At 44.2% G+C, this 10,300-nt stretch overlaps 1 protein-coding gene across 2 annotated transcripts in view; it reads left to right on the top strand.

The window, feature by feature from the left end:
• Nucleotides 1–4,053: 4,053 nt before the first annotated feature.
• PDK3 (pyruvate dehydrogenase kinase 3) overlaps nucleotides 4,054–10,300 on the top strand; it is a 73,151-nt gene continuing 66,904 nt past the window's right edge. For both annotated transcript variants that reach the window (XR_014141371.1, XM_081809032.1), the window contains exon 1: nucleotides 4,054–4,357. Coding sequence is in view for 1 of the 2 variants with exons in the window: in XM_081809032.1 (XP_081665158.1) it covers nucleotides 4,252–4,357 (106 nt within the window). In the remaining variant the exon portion in view is untranslated. The remainder of the gene's footprint in view (nucleotides 4,358–10,300) is intronic.

The following is a 10,300-nucleotide window of genomic DNA, read 5'->3' as shown; positions in this document are numbered from 1 at the left end:
TTTCATGTTATTATTATTTTTTTGTAATACACGTTCTTTAAATGTTCAGTAGTTATTCTATGGTTATAAAATATTTTTATTAATATCTTAATTTTGGGGCACCTGGGTGGCTCAGTCGTTAAGCGTCTGCCTTCATCTCAGGTCATGATCCCAGGGTCCTGGGATCGAGCCCCGCATCGGGCTCCCTGCTCAGAGGGAGGCCTGCTTCTCCCTCTCCCTCTGCTGCTTGTGTTCCCTTTCTCACTGTCTCTCTCTCTGTCAAATAAATAAATAAAATCTTTAAAAAAAATCGTATATTTTTTATTTGAATATGCCTTATTTTACATTTTGTAACCCAAAGATACTGCTTTCTCCCCCGTTTTCTTCAGATATAATTGACATATAACATTATATAAGTTTAAGGTGTACAACATAATGATTTGCTATATGTATATATGGCCAGACAATTACCACAATATATTTAGTTCACACCCATCAACTCACATAGTTACAGTTTTTTCCCCTTTCGATAAGAACTTTTAACAACTCTTAACTTTCAAAAATCCTAGTTATAAGTTAAAATAAGTTCTGGGGATATAACGTACAACATGATGACCATAGTTAATACTGTATTGTATAATTGGCTTTATTTTTTTCAAAGAGTTTCAGATTTACAGCAAAATTGAGAAGATAGTACACAATGTTCTCATATGTCCTATGCTCCATTTCCCCTACTATTAATAGCTTGCATTATATGTTACATTCATTAAATTTGTGAACAAACGTTGATATATTATTATTAAACACATTTGGTCCAAAGTTTATCTTTTATTAAGAATTCTGTAGTTTTGGGGCACCTGGGTGGCTCAGTCGGTTAAGCGTCTGCCTTCAGCTCAGATTATGATCCCAGGGTCCTGGGATCGAACCCCGTGTCGGGCTCCTTGCTCAGCGGGAAGCCTGCTTCTCCCTCTGCCACTCCCCCTGCTTGTGCTCTCTCTCGCTCTTGCTCTCTGTGTCAAATAAATAAAAAAATCTTAAAAAAAAAAATTCTGTAGTTTTTATTTGGTGTCCTTTTATCTGTTCCAGAATCCCATCCAGGGTAGCACATTATATTTAGTTGTCATGCCTCCTTAGGTTCCTCTTGATTGTCACGGTTTCTCAGATGTTCCTTGTTTTTAATGACCTTGATAGTTTTGAGGAGCACTGGTCAGGTATTTGTAAGAGTGAAGTCATTTTATAACCTAATCTTTGAAGTGAGATCTTATCACTTCTGGCCATCCTCTATTTGTTGGAAGTGAGTACTAAATCAAGCCCACACTCGAAGGGAGAAGAATTAAACTCCATCTCTTGGGGGGAGGAATATCAAAGAATTTCTGGCCATGTCTTTAAAACCCTCAAAGCTTGTTAAACCACAGATTGCCAGGCCCCACCCCCAGAGTTTATCATTCAGTAGGTTTGGGCTGGGGTCCAAGAGTTTGTATTTCTAACAAGTTCCCAGGTGATGTTCATGCGGGTGGTCCAGGGATCTTGCTTTGAGAGTCACTGGGAGTGGGCCCAGGCAAACCTTGGTGTGTACAAGGAATTGAAAAAAGTTCATCAAGACCTACTTCTTTCTTTTTTTTTTTTTAAGATTTTATTTATTTATTTGACAGAGAGATAGAGAGACAGCACAAGTAGGCAGAGTGGCAGGCAGAGGGAGAGGGAGAAGCAGGCTTCCCGCTGAGCAGGGAGCCCGATGTGGGGCTCGATCCCAGGACCCTGGGATCGTGACCTGAGCCGAAGGCAGCCGCTTAGCCGACCGAGCCACCCAGGTGCCCCAAGACCTACTTATTTCTTTCAAGATCCTTCTCTTATAACTGTAACCAGTACTGAAATCAACTCACTGGTTTAACTTCTGGATTTTGCCAGTTAACATGAGACTATTAGCTTAAAAAATGTATTGCTGTGTGAAAGAGGTAGAACAATGTTTTATGTTTATATTAGATATGATTTATTTCATTTGATTGTCACAGATGCCAGGGAGAGAAATCAGGTATCTCCATCTGACATAAGAAGTAACTTGGACAGAGAAAGGCTAAGTGACTTGTCTAAGGCCACACAGCCAGTTGATGATAGAACCAAGCTTAGGACTCGGTCATTTGAGCCCTGGACTAGCACAATTTATATTACCCCAGACTCTCTCATATTTTGTCCAACTTCTAGGACTTTGCCAGCTTTTGGAGAAGCATAAGTAAAACTAGTCACATGACAGTTGAAGTAATCAAATTACGTCTTGATACTTTGCTTTGGGAATACACAGAATACACAGATTGTGTTCACTGGAAAAGGAAATAGTGACACAAGTGATGTGCCAGCTCAGAAAGATCAGCAGCAATCTTCTGCTGCTTAGGTTGGGAGAACCTTCCTCTTTACTGACTACCGCAGCCATCACCAAGTACACTCTGACATCCGGGTAGCACCTGCAAAAGTCCCTGGAAGAATCACAGGCTACAGGTCTTCTTTTTGTCTGCCCATGCACACTAACGGGATTGCTTAGCTCGGCTGGCAAAGTACCCAGCTACAGAGGTTGTCAGTACATCTCTTCTAGGTTTTGGTTTGAATGGAGAGGACATGGTAATCTAGGTACCATACCACCACCAAGATGACCAAGACGTATTTGAAAATCTAGAAGTATGGGCAGACCACTGGATGCCTTTGAGGGTATGTATTACTTTTCTTTAAATTCAGAATAAAGATGCAACTGGTAAGCAAAGAATTGGGTGCATAAATACCCAACAAAGTCACAAAAGTTAAATAGCTACACACCAATAATTTTATTCAATGAGAAAACCAGCCTAATCAGATCAAAAGAGTGGTCTCCAGTTACATTTTTACCTTTCCTTAGAGAACATTCTACTTTTCCTTTTAGTTGATGTTTATACGTTCCCAAAAATAAAGTTTTGGTGAAAATGGTTAAAGTCAGCAGTACTTCAGACACCATTAGGAAATCATGATTTCATATACTGAGCCCCGAGTTCAAGTTCACTGGTATGCAGAGAAAAAATACCCAGCACCTAGTGTAAACATAGACTCCTATCCAAATATAGTGGTGCTGGAGGTTGGTGAAGCCTGAAAGAGTTAGGGAACTGTCCTTTGGTGGTGGTGGTTGTGGTGCTGGTGAGTGAGGCGGTATGAAAGAATGCCAATGACCTTTAATTTGAGCCTTTCCAATGGTAGTGGTGGAATGAAACAGCCAGTTGGTATGGGAAGGAGTATGGGGGTGGGAGGCACAAAACCAAGTGTCAGTGATGTTAGAATTGATACTGTCCAGCGGTAGTTGTGGTGGCACGAAACAATGACTTAATCTTGTCCAAATGTGATGGCCTCAGGTGGGAAGATGGTGGGGGGACGGTTGGTGGGAACGAGAGGCGGAAGGCCACGAAACAGAGTGAGTGACCTAACATTTCTGTCCAAAGGTGTTCAAAAGAGAGCTTAAGGGTGGGGAAATGGGGGTGTGGGTGGAGGCGGTGCGGTGGGCCACGTAACAGAGATTTAGTGACGTGACAATTAAGCCTGTCCAACGGGTGGGGGGCGGGCGTGAAACGTAACCACATTTAATTCTGCCTAAGGTGGGGGTGTGGTGGCAGGCATGAAACAGCCACTACTGTTAAGTGGTAAAAGGGACATGAAAAGCAAAGTATCAAGACGTAATGAGAATCCTGAAGGGCCGTAGCCAGCCCGTCCAGGGAAAGCCTCCCGGAAGAGGTGCCTGCGGCTGAGAGGGGCCTTGAACAAGGCGTAGGGCTGGCTTCCGGGTGTGGACGCCGGGCCTCCTTGCAGTCCCACGGCACCTTCGCTACCTCTGGGTCGCGAAGGACCTAGCCGGGAGGCGGGACGCGGGGCTGCTGCACTTGCCGGGCGGGGCTCAGCCCAGGAGCAACGGAGGGAGGCGCCGGCATCTGGGCGAACTCAAGCCAAAGAAAGCGAGGGCGGCGGCAGCGAATCAGCGGCCGGCGCGTGCGACCGCACGCCCCCCGTGCCCCCGGCGCCCCCCGTGCGCCGCGTACGTGCGGCGGCCGGCTCCGCCCCCGTGGGCGGGGCCTGGGGAAGCCGCGGGCGGCCGGCGGCGGCCCGGGAGCTGCTGCTGCTGCGGCGGCTGCACCCGCGGCGCCAAGGCCGAGGCGGAGGCCGGGGTGCGAGCTCGGCTGACGTGCCGGATCCGCGCGGCTCGGCTGCATCGGCTCCTGCGGCTGCCTGAGCGTCTCGACTGGTCTGTGCACGGCCTCGGCGAGGATGCGGCTTTTCCGGTGGCTGCTGAAGCAGCCGGTGCCTAAGCAGATCGAACGCTACTCGCGTTTCTCGCCATCGCCACTCTCCATCAAGCAGTTCCTAGACTTCGGTGAGTGCGGGGCCGCAGGCCCCCACGGTCGCTACGGTCCCCACAGACCCGGGATGCGGGGCCGCTACCTTCCGGGCCCGCCGCCGCCGCGGGTCTCTGCAGCTCGGGGCAAAGTCCGTGGGAACCGCGGGCGGGGCTCCGGGATGCCCGGGGGCTCTCCTGGGGAGTCGACTTTCGGGGCGCGGAGGGGGCAGGGCCTGGCACCCGCACACCAGCCAGGGCTTTACCTGGAAACACAGAAACCGCGTCCGAGGACCCTCCTCCAGGCGGGACTCCCCAAACCTGCTTCGGTAGCTTCAAATCTACTTGACACAGACCTCACCCGTCCTTAAAACTTAGTAGCGGAATGTGGGTGGATTTTAATGTTTTTACTTGTAGATTCTTTTGTTGTTGTTGTTGTTGTTGTTGGGTAAGAGCTGTTTAGAAACACCTTGAGGTCGAATAAATTATGCAATAGCATTTTGTTCCTTTTTTGCCCTAAGGTGCTCTCATGTGCCTGGAGCGGCAGGACTCGAACTGTTGTCCTTTTCATGTAATGTTAAAGCAGTTACAGGCCTAGACTGCGAACGCCTTAAATGCTGGAGAGGAGAGGACGCGTGGGCCCCTAGCGTCAGAGCAGGGTCTGATACACCCCCCGGTCTCGGTGCCGACACCTTTCGTCGCTCCGCTCCTTTTGTGTCCCACCACCTTCTCCGGGGTCGAGTGGGCTGGTGGGCAGCTGACGCGGATTGAGGTGGGAGCGCCGAAGACCCGGCCGGCCCTCACCTTGCCCCAGAGGCCTAGCTGAGATGGGAATAGATTCCACCACCTTATGCTCACCGGATCGTGTTTCCCCAGAGTGGTGCCTTTTCAACCACGGAGCGAATACTTGCAATTGCTGAAGGCGAGGGAGCTGGTTGTGAACCACCTGAGAGTAAAACAAAAATGCGCACCCAGGTATCCGAATGGAGTTCAGCATCCCTGAAGGGGAATAAAATGGAGCAGCAAAGATGTTCTGAGCTCTCAAGGGAACATAATGGGGCATCTCTTCATGTAATGAATTTTATGTACATGTAAAGGGACGGTATCAGGTGGGAATAAAAACTAAAAGTGCAGAGGAGGTAGAACATCCAGGGAAGTATTAGATATGCAAAATGTGATGTTGCCTATACTGAAAAAGTTGGGATAGGAAGAGAGGACCAAGTTAAAGTCGAGGCCATATTAGATTTTAAGCACCCACTTTGCCAGAGAATGATGAGGAGAGTCAAAGTTCAATGAGATGTTGATCTTGGCATCTTAAACTTCACTCCTGAAAGCCTTTCAGTAGTTAACAAATCTCTGGCCCCTTTTGAAATTTTAGAGGTTTGATGCAGCTCCTGACTTAAGGGTTTAGAAACAAAAGGTCACCATCGCTATAAATAGCATGTTTTCCATCTCTAATTTATGGTTTAGAGAAGATTCTGAAGGTATCAGCTTCACTGGGGTAAACTGAGTTAAGTTAATTCACAGTAAAAGGAGCAAAAGGAATCCAGAAATTCCCAATTTCTTCCACCCTCAAACTTGACATGATAGCTCTGATAGCTTGGCGAAATTTCAGTTGATTTAGTTCTACAGCAAGCTAATATCTACCCATGTTAATAGGTGTCTTGGCAAGAATGTTACTTGAGTAGGAAAACCACAGTGGGGGATAGTGTTATCGTGGAAAACCCGTGGGACCAGTATCTGGAAATAAGTGTTCTAATTTTTGCTCTGCCACTAACTCAAGAGTGTGGCCTTGGCTGAGTGAACCTCACTGGGGTTCATTTTCCTCATTAATAAAACGTGTGGATTGTATCAGGCAATCTCTCAAACACGACTCCTGAACTGTGTGATTGTAGTTTCAAAGGGAAAAGGATGAGCTTCTGAAAAGAAAATTACCAAATCTCCTGGTAGGTATTTCCCATAAAAGGCTTCTGACCTATTTTGGGAGAGGTAGAGGGATACACTAATCTAGGATAATGGAGGAAGCCTAATAATTGAAGTCTTTTCCTTATAAGGACGCTCGCAGAAGAGCTATATATAATTGTAGTGGAATTTGCTAGAAACTACAAGCCTAGTTTGTAATATCCAGAGACAGGTGGCGGGCAGCCTATGTTTAATGACAACAACTAGAAGAAGAGTGTTGTCACACAAAGGCCATCTCGACTTCTACCTTTCTTTTAGTTCTTTTTTTTTTTTTTCTTTTAGTTCTTCTAGCTCTTGATAGTTCTTTTGTGGCAAGTAATGTAGGAGTTTGAGAATTTAGAATGGATGTGGGGATATTTTTAAGGTAAGGAGGAAGAAGAAGAATAAAGAGGCTTTATGCCCCTTCATGATTGTTGAAAACTGCAGATGAAGGCCACCTCATATGCTTAAAGGACCTGCTGGGGAGCAGCAGATGACTGCATGAAGCCAGCCAGGTGTGGGCCGTGGCAGGCTCCAGAAAGTATATGCTGGCTCCAGAAGGGGCAGGTGATTGGCTCCAATTCAGTATATTTTAAAAGACCTGAGGCTCAAACAAAGTAGATATGTGGACTATATTGACCTCCAGGCTGCCACTTTGTGACCTTTAGGATTTTCTCCCTCACTGTTTTACAAACAGGACATAAATTTTTGACAGAGTAACCGGACAGGGACCAAAGAAAGGATGTACATGGAATTCAGTGTTTCAGTATTCATTATGAGCACATCAACAAATAAATTGTAGTTTCTATGGCCACTGAAATAGCTTTATTATACTAATCTATCCACACTAGTAAAATGAGATTATCTTCCTTGTTTAAGAACAAAGATGAAAACTGGTTGTTACTTCAGAAGCAGTGATTTGAAAGAAGTTTTCTCATTCTCAACACTCTTGACATTTTGGGACAGGTCATGGTTGGGGGTGTGCCCTGGGCGTTGTTGGAGGTTTACTAAATAAAGCAGCTTCTCTGGCCCCTACCCACTAGATGCCTGCACGTACTAGACAGCACCAGTTGTGACAACCCAATGTCTCCAGACAGCCCCATGTCCTCTGGCGGAGCAAAATCACCCTTTGTGGAGGACGACTGCTGTAAAGCATTTAGATCCGTGCTTTTCATGCCTGGGTCACATCCCCCAAACTTATGTAAATAGTCTGGGGGTGGGGTGCAGGGCACTGGTATTTTTGGAAGATTCCCAGGTTGTTCTTAAGCATAACCAGCATTGAAAACCACTAATGAGATAATCTTCTGATCTAGAGTACTGTTGCCCTTTCATATGTGTGCCATATTTTTCTATGCCCTTTAAAATAGTAAGAGTTTCTTGAACTCCATCTTTACTTAATATGGCCTTCCACCCAGTTAGCAAGTGTAGCAGGAATAGCAAGTGTTCTAAATGGATTATGAGTTCCTAATGGCAATAGTGCATTCTAAAGGGTGGGTTTTTTTTTTAAATGAGCTTTTCTTTTTGGTCTGAGATGGGAGTTACATGGTTTCAAATTCAAAAAGTGCCAAAGGACATAGAAATGTCATCTTCCTACTTTTGTCCACTAGCCTCCCCATTTTTTGTATAAATGGCAGCTTCTTATAGTTCTGTCTGTACCTTGCTTTTTAAAATTTATACCTTAGGGAGATTTCTGTATCTTTATCTACAGTACTTCCTTTTCCTTTTTTAGGGCTTCTGAGAGTTTGTTTGTATGAGTGTTCTATAATTCATTAGCTAGCTCCCTCTTTATGGCTGGTGGGTTGTTTCTGGTCTTTGCTATGGCAACCAGTGCTAGCATGAATTGTCCTCTACATGCCTCATCCCATGCGTGTATGAGTGTATATATAGGGCATACTCCTGAACATGGGATAACTGCCTCAGAGGGTGTGTGCATTTGAACCTTTCATAAACATTGTCAGATTGCTTTCCCTAGAGGCTGTCTATTTATCCTCTCACTAGAAGTTTCTGAGAGTGCGTGTTTTCCTATGCCTTTACCAAACTGTCATCAAACTTTTGATAAGTAAAAAGTGTTATCTAGTTAGAATTTTTTCTCCTTGAGTAAATGATTTTTTATTTTGGTTTTTTATTATGGAAACTTTTGACCTTTACAGAACTAGCAAGAATCATATTTTGAATTCCTGGGTTCATTATATTGATATCCGTGTGCTGTTTGTAGATCTTGTGTGTATGTGCAGTCTGTCAGATTTTCTTATCAATGCCATGCTTGTTTCAGAAAACTTTTTTTTCTGTATTAAGACCAATTTATCTTTCAAATAATCTGTTCTTTAAAGATTTGGTAGTGGGATGCCTGGGTGGCTCAGTTGGTTGAGGGTCGGATTCTTGATTTTGGCTCAGGTCATGGTCTCAGGGTCGTGAGATCGAGCCCCATGTCAGGCTCTGGCGCTGGGCATGGAACTGCTTAAGATTCTCTCTCTCCTTCTTCCTCTGCCCTTCCCTCCTAAAAATTTTAAATAAATAAATAATAAAAATCTTTACAAAAATGAAGATTTGGTAGACTCCCCCTGTGAAACCTTTTAAACCTAGTGTGTTTGGGGACTATTACTCTTTGACAACTTTCTGTATTCTGTGGTATTGATCTGTATAGATTTTCTGTTTCTTCTAGAGCACATTTTGTCATATTTCTTTAGAAAATTGTCCTAGTCATTGAGGCTTTAAGTCAACTTGCATAGCTGAGGTCTCTTATCAGTCTTAATTTTCTCTGTGGCTATTCCTCTATTTTATATTTGTTCTCTCCTCCCCTTTCTTGATTAGATTATATGGTAGTTTATGATTGGATTCCTTTGTTAGTTTTATGACTTTTGTTTTCTAGTTCATTAATGTCCACTTTGACTTTGTTAATTCCCTCTGATCGCCTCAATCTCGTGTTTCTTATTTTTCTTCTGAGTTGGACACTTGGTTTCTTTTCTGTTTTGCTCTTTGAGTACTTAAAGTCTACAGTTACTCCTCTGTTACTGCTTTAGCAGCTAAGGTGTAAGTATTTGACTGATCCCTCTCCTCCCAGCTCTTCTGTATCTTCAGATTCTTGTTCTGTGAACTAGGAGTTGTTTGAGTTTTTAAATTTTCAGGGCAGGTACATCCTGCATTTTAATTTTCTTTATGTTTAGTTTTGTTGCATTGTGATCACAGAATGTTATCTGGATTATTATTTCTTTAATTTGTGGATGTTCACTTTGTAGCCCAATGTATGGTCATTTCCTGTGACTGTTCCTTCAGCAGCAAAAAGAAGATGATGTTCTCTTCTCGGGTTACAGAGTTTGATATACCATACTAATTATGTTATTTACTTTTCCCAAACCTTTACTTTTTTTATCTACTTGATCCATCATGACCTGAGAGAAGTTCAAGTCTCCTAATATAATTCTCTTTCTCCCTATCTCTCTGACAGTATTTCCTTCATACCTGTTTGCTGCTGAGACATTCTTAACTGTCATGTCCTCAGTGCAAGATGTACCCTTTAGCGATATAGAGTGCTGCCCTCTTGCCCTCTAATATTGCTTTTTAGCTGGATTCAAGCTTATTTGACATTGAGATCCAGATCCTTATTTTTCTCTTGTTTACATTTTTCTGGTGGAGCATTGTTGTTTTATTTTGTGTTTTTTTCCCTTTTTTAAAAATTAACATAATGTATTATTTGTTTCAGGGGTACAGGTCTGTGATTCATCAGACTTACACAATTCACAGCGCTCACCATAGCATGTACCCTCCCCAGTGTCCATCACCCAGCCTCCCCATGCCCCGAGCCCCTCCACTCCTATATTGTGTGTGTTTTTTTTAAATTTTCAGTCTTTCTGAATTACTTTGCCTTAATTGTTGTCTTTAAATGTAGTATAGGGGCGCCTGGGTGGCTCAGTCATTAAGCATCTGCCTTGGGCTCAGGTCATGATCCTGGGGTCCTGGGATCGAGCCCCGCATCAGGCTCCCTGCTCCGCGAAAAGCCTGCTTCTCCCTCTCCCACTCCCCCTGCTTGTGTTCCCTCTCTCG

Source organism: Leptonychotes weddellii, chromosome X (genome assembly GCF_054177405.1).
Source record: "Leptonychotes weddellii isolate Sample4059 chromosome X, ASM5417740v2, whole genome shotgun sequence".
Classification (NCBI taxonomy): Eukaryota; Metazoa; Chordata; class Mammalia; order Carnivora; family Phocidae; genus Leptonychotes; species Leptonychotes weddellii.
The sequence above is the reverse complement of the archived record's forward strand: the minus strand, read 5'-3'. Positions and strand labels throughout refer to the sequence as shown.